Source organism: Mytilus edulis, chromosome 13 (genome assembly GCF_963676685.1).
Source record: "Mytilus edulis chromosome 13, xbMytEdul2.2, whole genome shotgun sequence".
NCBI classification, from domain to species: domain Eukaryota; kingdom Metazoa; phylum Mollusca; class Bivalvia; order Mytilida; family Mytilidae; genus Mytilus; species Mytilus edulis.
In genome coordinates this window covers 31,288,951-31,307,949 of record NC_092356.1, presented here as the reverse complement: position 1 = coordinate 31,307,949, position 18,999 = coordinate 31,288,951, and the positions used below count along the sequence as shown (strand labels likewise).

At 32.4% G+C, this 18,999-nt stretch overlaps 1 protein-coding gene across 1 annotated transcript; it reads left to right on the top strand.

The window, feature by feature from the left end:
• Window positions 1–9,739: 9,739 nt before the first annotated feature.
• LOC139501834 (uncharacterized) lies at window positions 9,740–14,483 on the top strand. Its single transcript, XM_071291058.1, has 3 exons — window positions 9,740–10,037; window positions 11,977–12,045; window positions 14,231–14,483. The coding sequence occupies exons 1-3, from the start codon at window positions 9,740–9,742 to the stop codon at window positions 14,347–14,349; spliced, it is 486 nt and encodes a 161-aa protein (XP_071147159.1). The 3' UTR covers window positions 14,350–14,483.
• The last annotated feature ends 4,516 nt before the right edge of the window (window positions 14,484–18,999 follow it).

Here is an 18,999-nt window from a genome sequence, read left to right as displayed (position 1 = left end):
ATTGAAGACCTGTTGGTGACCTTCTGCTGTTGTCTGTTCTATGGTCGGATTGTTGTCTCTTTGACACATTCCTTATTTCCATTCTCAATTTTATCAACTAACGCACATGGGTAATAACAATCCATTATTTAAGTCCACATGAAACATCTGACTACCTCATTTGGGGTAGTTGTCCGTGACATTACCATTTTACTCATAGTTTGGCAATTATTGTATGTTATAATCGTGAATTTTTTATAGATGGAGCTGAAATGTCCCTTTTCTCATAGCATGAGCATTGTTGTTATAATCGTGAAAACATTTATAAATAGAGAGCACCTTTAGTAAGTAAGAAATAACCGAAACAGTATTCTGAAACTAAATAATAATTGCCCAAGAAATTTGACACCTTATCGAAGTTATCAAGAATATAAAAGATATTGGCTGCAAACAACCGAATAGCGTAGACGAATATATACAACTTTAGGTCCCCGTGTGACTTTTAGTGGGAGATATTATGGACATAATTGTGCAAATCGTGATACAAGCATGAAATTTGGTATAAAGGTTGACTAAATGATACTTAAAAAAAATCCGCTGCTGGCCAGAAAAAAAAATCATTTTTTCAAGATGGCCACCGCACATTTCTGAAATGGCGTCATTACAAATTGACAATAATTCGTTAATCCTTTAAAAGGTGTGTTATGTGTAAAATCCAATGTTATATTTGATAAAAAGTAAATGACAGTTCCTAAATTACGACTAGACAATACATTAATGAACCTGAAGGTGACTTCCGGTTTCAAACTGCCGGCAAAAAAGTCAAAAATTTCAATTTTTATACTTTCAAGCAACTTCACAAGGGACGTAAATCCTTGAAAGATGTGTTATAGGTATAATCCAATGTAAGTTATGATAAAGCGTTAAAAACAGTTCCTAAGTACGTCAAAACAACACATAAATGAAGAAAAATAGTGACTTCCGGTTCCAAATTGGCGGCAAATACGTAGAAAATATTTTTATAATTTCCATCAACTTAACAAGAGTTAACACCCTTTGTTAAGTTGAAAGGCCTAGTTTGGTTAGAAAGACAGATTGCTTATTTTAGAATTATCTGATAGTTGTCTATACAACAACCCGTACAAGGAAGGCCAGAACGGTAGCATCTACAATTACCAACACAGCTGAATTTTCGCCTCCGCATTTCAAAATTTTCTGACACGAGGATGCAACGGCAGTCAAAGAAGTCCATTTTGGTTTCCAACTGTCATTGATTCTTTCTTTCATCCAACCCCAGTGTTCATGACTTGGAACACGTACCTGTCGAATACATGAATCAGGCTGAGCCCAAACAACTCCTCCTTGATATACTTTTTTTTTGTTGTGCTCTGGAAAAGAACCTCTTGTTGGCGGAATTGCATCACAGTGCCGCTGCTTCCAGGTAAACAATTCACATCGTGCCTCGCTTCATACTAAGGCCTAAAAAAAACGTCCTTTACATCTGGAAAACCTTCCATTGTTAGCCAAGCTGACCTTTTGCCTTTCTCATGACAATTCGACAAAGTGCCACATCCACTAAATGCATGGACGAAAGGAAGAGGAGCTAAACAAGGACCAAACGCATTTGATATGTCACGTGCAGGAAGCCATCAAAAGTCGTTATTCCTTCCATAACCTATCCACAATGTGTTCTACCTAATTTTGCAATTACTGCAATTCTTGATACTATTACATCTGTGTCAGTACTACCTAAAATTACATTTTACAACACTTTTCATAATCATGCCGAACATGGACAAACATTCGTGTATCTGCTTCTTCATGATTACAATGGGATAGATAGGAAGTATCTTTATTGAAATTGCAAAGAATATTTTCACCATGAGTAACATACACATTTTTTATTAGTCTCTTAAGAAGCAATTTTGTCAGCAAGAAACTTGACCAATTTCGTTTTGTTGCCATCTTCACAGAGAAAACTACTCCATACCCTTGGTGTTCTACCAGAACCAACACCTTTCCATCTGGCACAAGAACCTTGCCTTTGTCTTGTCACAGCCTTTATCATTCATTTAGTAAACATCAAATACAATGTCTACTTTTGAATACTTATCGATGCAAGATTTTATATAAGGCAGTATGACATCATTAGCATAATCATCAAATATTTTTGCCCAACTTTGTGACTTGGAATTAACGATTGCTGCCCCACCAACGATAAATGCGTCCGAATTTGGATCAGCAAATCGGAGAATGTTTCAAGTAAACCCATTTGCAGCGATTTAATACCACTATTTCAAGTGACATCCTGAGATAAAGACGGAGGAGCAGTTAGGTTTCTATGGATAAAGAAATATTCAAGTAAAACTGTCTACTGTGACCAGAAATGAAAAGTCGAGAAAAGATATCGCAATTACTTTTAAGGTTCTCTAGCTTTGTTTTTGACAAAGACGTTTCCAGTTTTATTTTGCGGCCAAACTAGGAAGTTGTTCTTTTTTATTTGGTTTTATTGTTTGGACCAATATCTTTATTTTACATATCTTACCTGTTTCCGAATCAACAATTTCCTAAAAGGAGTATTTTTTTACAAATCTGACGACTCTTCTAGAAATTAATTTCCAAACTCGTTCGTCACTTTGCAAAGCCTTTAAAGCTGTTTAAAGAAATCTTTTTGTGTTTTCGTAGAGTCTTCATTATGTCGTTCGTTTGATTTAGAATGACCCAAACCACTAGATCTTTCAAATGATTCTTCTAGTATACTGAATCCTGGTCCAGCTACCATCCATTTGTCTAAAAGGGATCTTCGGTTAATCCTATGGCACCAACATCGCCCTTCACAATTGCATTATTCTGTTTTTGTGCCTGATCAATTGTGTTACAAGAAAGAAATTTGCTGGTCTTACGTACAGTGAAATTATCATTTTCAAATTCTATTGCCACCTGTGTGTGATGTTCGGGAAGAGATGTCATATCTTGGAGATGAGTCGGTAACGATCGAGCATAATTTACACGATCAAGACATAAAACAAGACGCTATCATTCTTTATATGGACTGTTTGAAAAGTACGAAGTCTCACTCATGAAATGAGCATAATACCAAAATCAGAAGAAGTTCTTAATTTATAATTGATCGCCAGTAATTAAACTGTGGTCGAGATGACTCTATTTCCTTACACCAGTCTTTTAAATCATTGAACGTCACAGAGTCATGACATAATTATATATTCTGAGTTTTGCTTTCATAATCTGAAATTAACATTTTTTAAGCAAAATACATGCAGTTGTCTGATGCGCCTGTCTAGTCCTAGGTACATTTGAACAAAAATAAAAAGAATCTGCCGTTCTTGGTGTTGCAATATTGGCTCCAGTAAGACAAGATGTCTATCCCCTATCACGCAATATATCACCCAGAGTTTTATAACAAGTCATTTCAATGTGCAATCCAACAAACATGACGATACACTTATATTTTTCTTACAAATCAGGCCATTCCCACTGAATTTGCTTAGACATTTCCAAAAGTGGCTATTCTGCAGTTACAATTGATGTTTCTCCGGGATTAACCACATTTTCGCCTTAACCATCGAATACCTGAGAAGTGCCTGGTTGTGCATACAAATCGCTTTTGATGTCTATAAATAGTTTGCACATGCGCAAAAGTGTGAAACACATGTGTATCATAACCTTGAAAAATGTTATTAAACCAATTCATAATATCATTAGAAATCTAAAAACACTAAATATATAGTAAATAGTTCAAATGTTTTTGAAAGAATTTTGTTACATTTTCGGGCATGCGCAAATACTGGATATGTTAAATATTCATTTTTAATAAATATGTGATGTAAGGAAGGTAGCCTTCAAACCTGGTAATTGGTTTTTACTAAAAGAAGTTCAAAGAAAAGTTTTCCGGAAAAATCAGTATTTTCAAACTAAAGAAAACAGCCATTTTAGAAAATGAACGTGGCCATCTTGAAAAAAATATTTTTTTTAATGGCCAGCAGTTATTTCTTACAAAGTATATACTAATGATGCTTTGTGGTAATTTTCATGCTTGTATCATCATTTGCACAATTCCCTCGATTTTGCTTGCTAATATCTTCCACTATTTCAACAATGAGCCAATCTGTCAGTGTGCATTACTGTATAGGATAAAATCGAGAATGAAAATGGGGAATATGCCAAAGAGAAAACAACCCGACTTAAGAGTAGACAACAGCCGAAGGCCACCAATGTGTCTTCAACGCAGCGAGAACATCCCGCACCGGGAGGTGGTCCCAAGCAGGCCCTAGATAAAATTGTGTAATAGTTCAGTGAAAATTTACGTCACACTGAACTCCAAAACATATAGATGAACAAAAATTAAAAAAATATACAAGATTAAGAAAAGCCAGAGGCTCTTGACTTGAGACAGGCGCAAAAATGCGGCGGGATTAAAAATGTTTTGTGTGATTTCAACCCTCCCCAATACCTCTAGTTATTGTATAATAAAGAAACACATAGCAATATACACAGAAAAAAAAACTAAATTTAAAAGAAGTCCGATTCCGATGTCAGAAAACGTAACAAATTATTTTTCTTGAATTATCAATAACAACACTAAATTATCACCGATAACATCTTGTAGGAGTTTACAATAAGTGTTCCAAAATTATTGACAAGTTTTAAAGAGGGTTTCTAAATTCTGTTATGTAGACATCCGCAATGCAACCATGAGAATGCACTATCCCGTTTGTAATGGTTTTTTTTTACTTCACATTTTTAGTTTTTGAATGATCCGTTTATCGTATAAGGTATCTTTTGAGGATAGAGACAACCGTAAATTGCAAATTTACCCCCTTATATTTTGAGACTGTTGATCACATTTGTTTAAAGTTCAGAATCAGTGTCCTTAAAGGATTGACAAGTTAACAAGTGGGGTTACTCAACTTGAATGTTCTGTAAACAACTTCATCCCAAAATTGAGGAAGCAATATATGATCTGCAACGTCTGAAATTGTCAATTGATCACTCAAATACGATGCTTCCAATGCAACTTCGTACCTTATTTTGCTTTTAGCTTTATTGATTTTAGCGTTATTCATGAGTTTATTATAGTCCGGTATACAGATTCATAAGTCTAGATAACTTATATGTCTATTTAAAAGGCATTTTAAAAAAGGGCTCAAATTTTAAACATTCTACTAATTGTCTAAATTATAAAATGCCTGTAGCATATAAATTAATATTTTGTTATTATGTTCTTGTTTGTGGACTGAAACGAACATAAAATATTTATAAATAAAACACCAAACATATATGGAATATTAGCTCGCTTGAACAGTATACTTAAGCTACTTTATTCATTTTATTTACAATGGACGAATGTTTGTCTGCACGTCCGCTGCCTCAAAATATCATTTTCCAATTATACATACTCTACAAAAGAAATATCTTTGTTAACAATCTTTTCAAGAATGTATAATCTTAAAAAACATCCACATCAATCATAATTATGAATATATAAATTTACATCCTTTGATTAAATAAAAGTGGATGGGTAGGTGGGGTTTAAAATGACCAGACTGAACTGTCCGAGAGCGTCGAATGACACATTATTACACACAAATTTACCGTTACAATTTTTCCCGCTTATTTTAGCTCGTGAAATACTCAGATTTCCAGAGTATACCTTATACCGGTAGCAAGTCACGTGACAAGTGACAAAACAAATACACGTGTTCATTATAACATTAATAAATACATTTAGATATAAGTACCCGACTATACAAAATCTGTCTCAGAATCAAGTATATGGCCATTTGTATTTGGCCTACGAGTTCTGAAACATGAATCCATTGTAATATCCTCAAAGTGTACTCATAAATCAATAATATTTAATTTAAAAAAAAAAGTTATTATTATTCATTTAACTACCTCGTATTATACATAGTGGAGGTTTTATAAATTCAATCATTATGGATTTGTTTTATATTATCGTCCAATTGTCCTGATATTCTTTTGATTTTTTTTTATCTTTCTTTTAATTTCAAATGGTGGCATCCAGATGTATTCGTTGTGATTAAATAAATCCGGTTTTATGGATATTGACATTGGAAACACATGGTCATTAAGTTTAAAAAATACAGTACACAAATTTTCAAGTTGGGGTACCACATTGGTGGAAACAATTTGAAATAAATCATAGCTTCCCATGAATATAGGACTAGATATCCAGCAAAATAAATAATTTCCCTATTTCGTGACATCAAGCTTATTTGGAAATATCAATTCTGCTTTAATACAAATTGAAAGAAATAACCACTTACGCCAAATGTTATTACCTGAAAACATGATAAGTCCGTTGCTGAACCCGATTAGTGCGGAAACGCCAAAAAGAACCCGATAAGTCCGTTACCATTCTACACCGTGGTACATATCTTTATTTCAAGTAAGTGCAGAAAACGTGTCTCAGAAATAACATTTATTAATTTAACTCGTAACTCCTCTGATGTTTAACCAACATCGATTGGAAACCTATATTTTACCTGTAATTCTACACATAAGAGGATGAATGATTGTACTTTTGAATAAACTAACATGATTTAGCTAACAGCTTCGAAAGGATGAGTAAAAAGGGTGAACTATCGTACTTGCTTAAGGTTAGTTGTAATGTCAATATGAACTTTTTTTGTGTGTTTTCGTCAAACTGAACAAGATTCCAGTCGCTTCGTGAGGAACCCGAAGGCTTATCTTCCTCGTCACAGCATATATAACGATTGGCATTTGATATTTTCGTGGACAGGACAACTGGCGCTAACAAAGGTAAATGAAATAAAATGTGTACGATTCACGATTTTAAAGTTGGCCAATCAACTTTATGATAAGATGAAATAACGCATCGAGTTCAACATATTATTTTTCGAACTAAACTATCAAAATATTAGAATAAATCAATTTATTTTTAATCTCATTCGAATTATTTAAAACGCTGTTGTGAGTGAAAGAAAAATTGTCGTTTCTAATTTCCGATTCTTCGATACTTGCAGAATACTGTAAACCAACTTATTTTCGCGGATATTTTATTTCGCGTTAAATCCTTTTTATCCCGTTTCGCAGCGATTTGATTTCGCAATTTTCAAATTAAATTTAAAAAGGTAAATAAGGAATGATCTAAGTCTTATATTTTTCTACACGTAAAAGTCGCGAAAATAAATCGCTCGAGAAAACAGTAAGTAATTATCGAACTAATCAGTCTATAACATTCAACGATTTATCTGTATTGTTCTGTCACGTTATAATGATATTTCGATATTTGATTTTTTAGGATCGATATTCATTTTGGCTTTATGTATATAAAAATAGAAAATTCAAGAAACTATTTTATTTTCTTCCAAATCTTACTTTCTTTGGGTGCAACGTCGTTTGATAGATCTTTTTGGGGGTAAAAAAATTATTGAAAAGTTTTATGTTGAGACAATCTTGACATTTTAAAGACAATTTTTTGTAAAATTATCATTGGACTTACTGTAGAATTCAATATTGATATATGCATATTATATGGGTTATGACAAAACAAAATTTATATTGTTTAAATGGCGAGAAAAAGAAATTTTTATTAAACTTACGTATACTAATATGTCGTTATACATGTTATAGAAGTATAATGTTTTATAATGCAATGTCTTATCTCTCGCCTTTACTACTAACAAGTGTTTCAAAAGAAACATTTGCTTTCTAGTTTTTGGTGGGGTTCGTTTTGTTTATTCTTTAGTTTTCTATGTTGTGTCATATGTACTATTGTTTTTCTGTTTGTCTTTATCATTTTTAGCCATGGCGTTGTCAGTTTGTTTTAGATTTATGAGTTTGACTGTCCCTTTGGTATCTTTCGTCCCTCTTTCTACATGTGTATGTGTTGATGGAAAGAGAAGATACTTTCCAAATCAATTCAATTATGTCATTGATTATTATTTTTAATACAAACTGGTTTAAAGGTTGATCTTAACCCGAAATACATGAAACATACATACGAAAATGTTCTCTTCTATAACTGTATTACAGGAATGGCATAAAGTATTTTCTTTCGGACTTTTTAGGAGTCTCCCATTTTCAGTCAATAAAGTATAATTAATATGGCGATATTACATCTATTTTCCAATATATTTCATATGAATGTGTTTTATTTTTATCCTTTGTTTCAGTGTTTTATATAAATATCGATGAATTTTATTATTAATTTTTTCGAACTTTATTAAAAAATTGTTTTATAATGATTAGGGAATTTTAGTTTTATTAAGTTTGTATGTTTCTAATTTGTTTTTTATGTTACTAAATTCCTTTATACACTTAATGAAGATACAAGTCTCCATAAGGACAAATTAATGTTAAATAACGACATTCTTTGTCTATAATTATTTTGTCCGAACGCAAATGTTAAAGGATGACACGCATTTTCTGCAATCGGCAACGCTCGGGTTAATCCGCTACTCTCCTTCTATGAAGGTACGGAATCGGCCGAGCTGTGACGAATGGCATTTGCTGAAGGTTATTGATATGTTACAATGTACCTTAATCGAAAACGTAACAACTGAATGAAAGACTATTAAACTTAAGGATGTAGTTAGATGAAATTGAATAAAACAAGAATTTTGAATTGATACTATAAGCCAGAAGAGCATCATTTAAAGATAAAAATAAGCTAAAAATATTGAAAGGTCATGGAGCTCCTTTTCGAGATATTTGATTTATAAAATATGGCGGGAAAAGGTTGACTCGGACTTTTACCTTATATTTGCAATGGTATTATTTGGGTCTCAAATCAAAAGAAAGAAAATCAAGAGTCTGCTTAAATTTTGTCAAATGACTTTTTATGAGCTATCAAGTCTTAAAAGATAAATAGGTGTTATGGGGCAAAATATTTTACCTGGTATTGTATGGAAAAACACCAAGGAGTCCGAACATTTGACACTTATTCCAAAACCTCACCTAAGTACATCCTTAAGTGTTAATATAATGAGTTCATATATATTTTTACCTGTAAATTATAACGCTTATTTGAATGTTATGACAGATTATTAAACAGCATCAACTTCAGATGTTTTAATTCTTGTTCTACATTTAAAATGTATTACAAATTTTGAAAATGTAAACCAAATTGTAATATTATTGTTTACTTAAAACTATTAAAATTGGTGATTATAAATGTATTTTATATTTGAACAATATTGTTCTATTTAGAAAGCGACGTAGAATGTAACAAAACTATTAGTTTTCTTTTGCGTATTGATTCGAGTGAAAGGAATATGTTTTATATTTGTCGGTGCAAAGAACTTTAGGAAATGATTTTATATCCACTAATTCATTCCTATTTTAATCAGTTGGATTTTTTTTCATCAAGATAAGCTTAAACTTTTTTAACAGCTATGAATATTTTTTTTTAACTTATTCGGTTCATGTATATTCATGATTTTTCAATTTCCATAAATGGTCTATTGTAAAAAAAAATCTCTTCATATTCTAGCGTATAGAAATCTTACTTTAATGAGACTATTTTTTCTGTTCGTTATTAAATTATAAGCTTGGTACCTTTGATAACTATTATTACAAACACTACCTGTGTGCAGTTTATAAGAAAAATAATATATGTATTAATTCAATCGTAAATGTTTTAATCATTTTATATTTAATATAATATTGAATATGGAATCTTGTAAGTTGATCATCCTTGCATTTCAATGTGGAAAAGCTTAGTATGTGAAAAAAAAAGATTTCTTGTTTGTAGATGGCGTGTTTCAAGCTGACCATCCTTTCCATAACGGTTTTTATTGGATTATTGAATGGTCCTGTCCTAGTTAGCTGTCAGTTTCCAGCACCACCAGGATTAGGACCTCCCACTTTCGTTCCTCAAGGTGGCAGGCTCAATATATTGCCTATACCTGTACCTAGACCAGTTCCTGTTGAGGGGAGACGTTCTGATGAAAGACGAACAGTTTTACTGCTCGAAGATGATGGGTTACAGGACGGTGGATTTGGTGGAATATTTGAAATGTTATTGCCACTATTATTGATTTCCGGATTATGTAAGTAATTTAATAACAAATAATTACAACAATAAAAATTAATCTAAGATATAAGAAAACGTTGTATAATTGCAAATGATGCAACATTTCACAAGAGGTCAAATGACATTACAGTTAACAACTATTCGTGACCGATATCGTTATTATTATTATTATTATTTTATTATTATTATTATTATTATTATTATTATTATTATTATTATTATTATTATTATTATTATTATTATTATTATTATTATTATTATTATTATTATTATTATTATTATTATTATTATTATTATTATTATTTAATTTTGGATGTAACACGTCTTAAGAATGGCTAACGTGCTTTGTTTATCAGCACCTTGACGTCACCAACGTTTTTTCATGGTTTACTCCGGTTTAAATTGGTAATTAGAATTAAATTATAAGAAATGGCTGTGACATTTTTTCTGTCTATTCGAAATAAAATAAACAATATGGTGCTCACTTTGAAATAATACGCTACGCAGGTTATTCAGTGTGCACTCCCTTTTTGGTGATATTTCTTCATAGACAGAAAAAATATTACAGCCATTTCTTAAGTAAAAACATCACTTCAATTATTCAGCTTTTCTTTTATGGTTTAGGCGTATATAGATCCAGAAGAGTGCTTCGAACGCATCAATATTATAGCGTGTTTTTTTTAATTCAAAACAAAAAATCAAAATCTACAAACGCACTTGAATCCTTGTCATACTAGCTCAATTATTCAATACTTAATCAATTTTATTGAACGAAAAAAATTATGTGGCTAGTATTTACCCAATAAAGTCAAGTGCCTTCCTTTTTCTGTTGATGAATAGGTTTTATTCTCAAAACATTTGGGATCACTTTGTCCTATGATCTAATATAATTTTAAAATATTGTCATATTCAAGAACGTGAATTTTGTTAATGTCGAAAAATGCCACCTTCACCAAAACGTTCATTACACATGTTTGCATAGTTACTTTTTTTTTATATTTACATAAAACATTTTTTGAATGAATCGTCAACGTGCATTTTAAATATAAATAACATTGATTAGATTTCTCAGTTTAGAATTATTTAGTTACATCAATTGTCTGAATGAATGTTTTCCATTTCTAAAATAAAATTAAAATAAAAATTCCTAAAAAATATCAGTCATGGTTATAATTTAAGTTTCTGCAATATCTATATTGCTGTAGGGTATGGAAAAAGCCAAGCTTAACAAGGATAGGGAAAAGCCAAGCTTAACAAGGGTATTGAAAAAGCCCAGCTTAACAAGGGTATTAAAAAAGCCCAGCTTAACAAGGGTATGGAAAAAAAACCCAGCTTAACAAGGGTATGGAAAAAGCCCAGCATAACAAGGGTATGGAAAAAGCCCAGCTAAACAAGGGTATGGAAAAAGCCCAGCTAAACAAGGGTATGGAAAAAGCCTAGCTTTACATAACTTTCACCTCAAATTTTCAATCTTAATTTATGTCCAATTGCTTTTCTTAATGCAGTAAAACTAATCTTCTGACATCAGACTCGGACTTCTCTTGAACTGAATGTTAATGTGCGTATTGTTATGCGTTTACTTTTCTACATTGGTTAGAGGTATAGGGGGAGGGTTGAGATCTCACAAACATGTTTAACCACGCCGCATTTTTGCGCCTGTCCCAAGTCAGGAGCCTCTGGCCTTTGTTAGTCTTGTATTATTTTAATTTTAGTTTCTTGTGTACAATTTGGAAATTAGTATGGCGTTCATTATCACTGGACTAGTATATATTTGTTTAGGGGCCAGCTAAGGAGCGCCTCCGGGTGCGGGAATTTCTCGCTACATTGAAGACCTGTTGGTGACCCTCTGCTGTTGTTTTTTATTTGGTCGGGTTGTTGTCTCTTTGACACATTCCCCATTTCCATTCTCAATTATATCTTGAATGTGTATCAAATATATATAATATTTATTGTAGTGATGTCATTAGGTATTGGTGTGACCACCACTACAGCAAGTACAACTACAATGTCTACAGCCACAACAAGTATGTTTTAAAGTTAAATGACAGATTTGTCTTCCATAAACATTCGTTATCACGTCTTCCTACTCAGCAAACGAGAAGGGATATTTTCCCCTGTATCATGACGAAAATTTAAATGAAGTCAAATCTTACAAATTTCAAATTGAGTACAAGAGAGTGAGTCTATATCAAATAGATAATTTAGATTGGGTTTCACAAATTAATATATTTCGTTATAATTTAATTTGGATGTAACGCGTCTTCTGATTGGCTGACCTCGTTTTGTTTATCAGCTTATATACATAATTTTGGTATGTGACCGTGACGTCATCAACGTTTTTTCATGATTTACTCCGGTTTAAAATGGAACTAAGAACTAAATTATAAGAAATGACTGTAATATTTTTTCTGTCTACTCGAAATAATATAAAAATGTAGTGCACACTTGAAATAACACGCTACGTGGGTTATTCAGTGTGCACCACATTTTTAATGTTATTTCGAATAGACAGAAAAAATATTACAGTCATTCCTTAATTAATAAGAAGTTCTTAAAAGTTAAATAAGGCTGTTGAAGACAGTGTAAATATATAAAATTATTAACAAATTGAGATATTTTTTGGTAATTCTTCAAGGGTTAAGGAAAATTGACATGCTACAAGATAATTCAAGTCTACTATTGGTAGACTGTTAAACAAACGTGTAGTTCGGTTAGAAACTGAATTTAACTCAGTAATTGCTAACTCAAATTTAGTGTCAAATAAATTCAGGAGAAATTGTACCTTAATTTTTTTTTAAACGTTTTAATAGATATACCCATACCACATCTTCCTATACCTATATAAGAAGATGTGGTATGATTACCAATGAGGCAACTTTCCATTCAAGTAACAATTTGTATATTAAGTAAAAACAATCAACCTATATTACGAAACACACGTTTAATTTACGTTACGTTTATGGTTAATGGTATTGTTTGTGAAGTATTCTTGAATATATGATAAGAGACTTTCCGCTTTTTTTTAATTATTTTACTTTTTCTGAATACCTTAATATTATACATATAGTTTCTATTTAAAGGGATATTGATATCATTCTGTAGCCCTTGATTTTGCAACTTTATACAAACTAAGGTTAGACACGTATGAATAATAAGATCATCCTTATATTCAGTTAATCTTTATTATTCCTTTAGGAAAGTCTTCTAGTTCTAAAAGTAACCAAACAAGAAATGACTTAGAGAACAACTTAATATATAAACATAGTCGTATTTTTTTTAAATTGCCCTTCCAAGAAAAATTATATGTTCCTATTTTAAGTTGGTAATATATTTTATCGTATTTGCCACCATTCCTATCATTTAGCGATGTTTAATTGAGAAATGTAAATAAATGAACCAAGATTCCGCTGATGAGAATTAATAATTTGTCTTGTCTCATACTTTATTGAACACTTAGTACAGAATAAATTCTGGTAAATTTCTAAACTTTAGACTTTGCTACTTTATCACATTTATTTTGTATGATAAGCACATGCAGATCACTAAATACATAATTTTTGTGTATTTACTGTCTTCTGATTGGTTAAAAGTTTTAATTTTCAATATTTCAATTTTTAGGGCGACACGCCCACTCTGACGTTGTTTATTCATACACCAACATGAACGTTGTTATTGTTAATTTGAATAATATACAGAAAGTTCATTGGGACTTATTTTTGAAAGAAATTTATTTATAATGAATGGCAATAATTTATTTTGAATTTATTGGGCAATAAAATAAATTTTTGACTCTTCACATTTTACATAATCCGCTTCTCGGATTTTTCAATGTGAAGAGTCAACAATTAATGTTATGGTTTAATAAATTCAAAACTAATAATAGCCATTGATTAAATAAATACACATGCGGATTTTATCAATTAAGCAATCATATTTATTTATTTTGATTCGAGATGTCTTGTCTATACTCATACAATCCAACGTAAACCCTGTAGCCGATATTCGAACATTTTTTTCACAACTTTTAAGTTAAAAAAAAAATTTCCACACGTACAACTAATTCTAATTGATACATGAAACACATCATTTCTGTTTGCTTTTTTTTTTTACAACAAGGTAAAGTTTCCCACTAATTATTGATTACAAAAACGTATCATATGTATGGTTGTAAAAACGTGTGATAGATTATCACTTTATTCTCTATTTCAGCTGCAGCCACCTCTGTCGCAGTAACAACCGCAGCTGCCGCTACCACTGCGGCTGTTGCTACCACGGCTGCTGTTACAACTGTGGGTACCACCGCCGTAGCTCCCGCGCCAGCACCCTAGCTCCCCCGCCTTGATGATAGATTTGCAAAAACATAGAATGTGTGAACCCAACGTGTGTTTGTGTTTAATCTAAACATAAAGAATCAGAATTTGTTTAATGTTTGCATTTTTCCATCTGCACAAATAAAACGATATTTGGGGAATTTCTCAAAGATCAAGAATAAACAACAATGACATAAAATTGGAGGGCATTAGATAAAGAATAGAGAAAACTATACAAAAAACAAAAGAGTAAATAATAATGCGAAGCTGAAGCACAAAGAATAAATAATAATGGTCAAGTTGATCGCTATTACCAGTTCATCTTTGAATAACTAATCGGAGAAGTTTGTACTGCTTGATGAGCGTCTTGAAAAGAGTCATCAGTGACCCTCAAATCACAAAAAAAATGGAGAATAAGAAAATTAGATACGAAGTTAAGGAGCATTAAGAAGGTCTTCTATACAAAAAATGTTTAGCTCACCTTTTCTGCACCTCGCTAATTACGCAAGGTTCGTCGTCTATTCTTAACTAGTTACAAATGTATCCAAAGACAAAACAATTATCAGATGTCACATCATGAAATGTTCTTCATACATGTATTAAATAGATTTAAAAAGGAAATATCCTAGTGCAAATAGAAATGTTCTTCCTGATTGGATAGAACAAATGACTATAGCCTTCTGATTGGATGATGTCAACTCCCAAATGAGAATCGCAATGATTAACAACATAGTATTTTACCATTTTTAACTATCTATTTAACTGGTCACATTGTTCATTGTCTTTATTCACGTCTAACAGAAACAACTATTCCCTCAGACTATTCCTAAAATACAAAAAGCTAAAACTTGGTGGGTAAATTGTTTGCCAACAATGAAGGAGTACAATATTTACATGTATATCAATTTTGGTTAAGTGTATTGAATCAATGGAGATGCATATAATATTTCGATAAGATTTAATGTGTTCAGTTTCATAAATGATGATAACAAAACAAAGTGTTAATTAATAAACACATTTATCATATACTACATTATGTAAGCATTGACATGATAGCTTTTGCATAAGTGTAATGAGCGGAAGTACACAAGCCATAAATTCCCACCCGGGCTGATAACCCATATAAGGGGGCATCTCGTGCACAAAACCCATAAAAATGCCTCGCGTGCAAGTAACTTCCGGTATTTCCGGTTTTGATTTTTTATTTTCCATTGTGACGTCGGACCTTTTTATGGACGACGTCAAAGTTATTTGTTTTGTTAATTTGCCATACATTTCGGAATCTCGGGCTAATATGGGGGTCTCGGGATGATACCCGGGCCGATATGGAAAAGGCCATGAATTAATCTCTATATAATATGATCTCTGTTAGTGCGCACCCCGTATCTCTGAATCATTATGATGTTCTCGTAGTGCCTATAATTTCTATTCTACTTCGGTAGGGTAGAAGATATGTATTCAGTAGCTTTACATTTTTCAGTTAATTTTCAGAATGTTTTGATCATTTGTAATTTATCACTTTTTTGCAGTTTTAATTGCAACATATGCTATTTTGGATATTCCAAAGGCTAAAAGTAACTTTGGACATGCCCCTTAATATGTCTATAAAGTTTCATTAAATTTGAAAAATTTTCTGAATTTCGACATTTTTTATGTTTACATTGTAACGGTAACCGTTTCAAAATTACAATAACACCTGCTACCTTTGACACATGACAAAGATTATACCATTAAGTTTCACCGGTTTTGACCAACCATGTTGATTAATTAAAGGCTCAATCAAAAGTCAGATAAGGCCAGTTGTTGTCCATTCGTTTGATCTGTTTGCGTTTTTGATTTTGCCTGTTGATTGGGGACTTTCGGTTTGGAATCTTTTCCGGAATTCAGTATTTTTTGTGATTTTACTTTGTATGCTACTTTTTTCACTTAGGGTGTATTGCTAAACATATCCAGTTTCCATGGCTATCTTGTAGTTTTTAAGATTCTCAAACTCATTACAAAACCTGGATGTTGTGAATACTATAACTGTATACTAGTATATGGTGATTTTAAGTTCAGTTATACTCAATATTCAATAAAAGCAAACATTTATATTTTCAAACTTGTTCTGTTCCCATGGTAACGGTGGCCATATTAAAAATTCCCAATTCTAACTGCACAAAGCAATACTTCACCATACATTATTGTACGGGTGATATGATGAGAAGATGTGGTTTAAATCTCCACCAGAGACCAAATGCAATTTATGTTACCAACTATAGGTCACCGTATGTATGTTTGCACATACGATGATGAATCAATGTATTTTAACAAAACAACATGATACAGCTTACACCTTTGAAAAGGTTGCAAAAAAAGGATGCACTTTCGATAAAAGGTTAACAAGTGTTTTCGTCTAATTGTACAACTCAATTAGCCGGCTTATTATTGCAAAGTAGTTTTTTACCAAATTGTTGACTGTTCGTTTTCACAATGTTGGCTATATGTAATGTGATTGTTGGCTGTTTGATGGTTTCAACATTGTTGATTGTTCTTTTCACAATATAGATGTTTTTTATCCTTATATCTAATTTAAGTTATCCAATTGTTTTCCGTTGAATTTTGGTTTTAATTTAAACCTAAGAAGATGTGTTATGGTTGCAAATAAGAAATATTGCTACCAACACCAAAACGACGTAGAATTCAACAACTATGTATCATAGTACAGCCTTCAACGATAAGCAAATCCATATTGCATTAAGGACTTGACTCTGATACACATTCCAAAAAAATACATTTACCACTTTAACTGTCACCGAACATTAGAATGTAATACATTACAAAATAAGTCTTCAGATGATTGTTCACATTATTGTTGATCTTCAAAGGCCAAACAATTAAAAGGCATTATTAAATTCATCAAATGTCTGAACTTGGGTTGTCCTTTCGTGCACTTTCGGTTCAATAATTTTTAGATATTTGCTCGACAAGGTATATATCCAGCCTAAAAGCAGACCAAGGAAGAGGTGTTATTGTTTTTCCACGCATATAATCGATATCAACACAAGAACGATATATAAAAAAATATAAGAGACGCATATCAAACACGACTGATAGAACAACAAAATCCCCAATAATACCAATGTATGTTGTAAAGGCACTTAAAATATATGGCATCCGATACAGCCATTTGTATGTGAACATGGAATACCATATATAAGATCTGTTCAGACTGTGAACTGTAAACTAGATAACTCTAATTAGCGGCATAATGAACTTTGCTTACGATTTGAGAAATACAGTTTTACGGGTTTCGTCTACATTACGGGGTATATATCTCCCAATTGATAAGATATTCCCGTGCTTGCATTTCCTATCATGATTTTCTTGATAGAGGGTTGCTGCTCACAAGGAAGCTATTAAACCAAGAGTTCCAAATGGTGAAGTTGAAATCATCCCTTCGTAAATTTTACGGACGCCATCACGAGTTGGTTGACCGTTATGGAATAACCGTTTCACAAATGATATCGGATATGTTCCTTACATCGTAACTACATTCCCCTTCCCTTTCATGAATGTGACCTACCGAATTAGACCATTTACCGGATTTGTTATAACATAAACAACACGACGGGTGCCGCATGTGGAGCAGGATCTGCTTACCCTTCCGGAGCACCTGAGATCACCCCTAGTTTTTTTGGTGGGGTTCGTGTTGTTTATTCTTTAGTTTTCTATGTTGTGTCGTGTGTGCTGTTGTTCATGTTGTTTGTTTGTCTTTTTCATTTTTAGCCATGGCGTTGTCAGTTTGTTTTAGATTTATGAGTTTGACTGTCCCTTTGGTATCTTTCGTCCCTCTTTTATAAATGACACAAAATGTGTAGTTTTCTTCCGTACACAACACATATCTCTTGAATAACCATTATATGTTCACTCGTGACCTCTGAAGGGAAGCAAGGGTATTGACTTGTATGTCGACAAACACGATGATGAAAAGTGTACTATTAAATAAAATAACATGATTTAGCTTACAGATTTGAAAAGGATGAAGAAAAAAGGATTGAACTCTCGAACTGGCTTTAATTAATAGTTATCCCTCAAGGGCGCAGTGTGTCTGTGTTAGATCACCCGATGGCCGGAGGCCAGAGGGTGATCTAACACTGACACACCAAGTCCGAGTGGGATAACTATTTTACATCCCAGCTCTTTAAGATTAGTCGAAAAACGATTTACAACTCATAAAATCTAGTTTAAAACGCCACACAACCATTAAAATATACTTTATTTATTACTATATGATGTATACCCTTTATGACCCCCAAACACGATGAGTAGATATCAAACAATGTCAACTCGCCCCATTTGCCAATCGGCCCACACTTATCGCCACTTTATAACAAAATCGCCCCACTCTTGTTTACCGACTCGCCCCACTTTTGAAAAAGTGTAAAATCAGATTGAACAATCAGTCTGAAAACTCACTTATGAACAAAAAAGGTTTAAACCCCACTGAAAAAAGGTCTGACAACTCTACCCACTTATAAAAAGATCTTGCTTCCTTTAAGTATGTAAAATTACTATTAGTTCGTATCAAGTCGTCCTGGTGTAGTGGTATGTGTCGTGGCTTGATATGCTTAAGGTCTTGAGTTCGAATCCCAGCATATACAGCTACGTGAATTGTGATAGATAGTC

What these genes read in the sequence shown, in the direction of transcription:
- LOC139501834 (XM_071291058.1), top strand. Translation starts at nt 9,740, where the DNA reads ATGGCGTGTTTCAAGCTGACCATCCTTTCCATAACGGTTTTTATTGGA. An exon ending in ATTATTGATTTCCGGATTAT is followed by an intron (nt 10,038 to 11,976) that starts GTAAGTAATTTA and finishes TATTTATTGTAG; the next exon opens with TGATGTCATTAGGTATTGGT. An exon ending in AATGTCTACAGCCACAACAA is followed by an intron (nt 12,046 to 14,230) that starts GTATGTTTTAAA and finishes TCTCTATTTCAG; the next exon opens with CTGCAGCCACCTCTGTCGCA.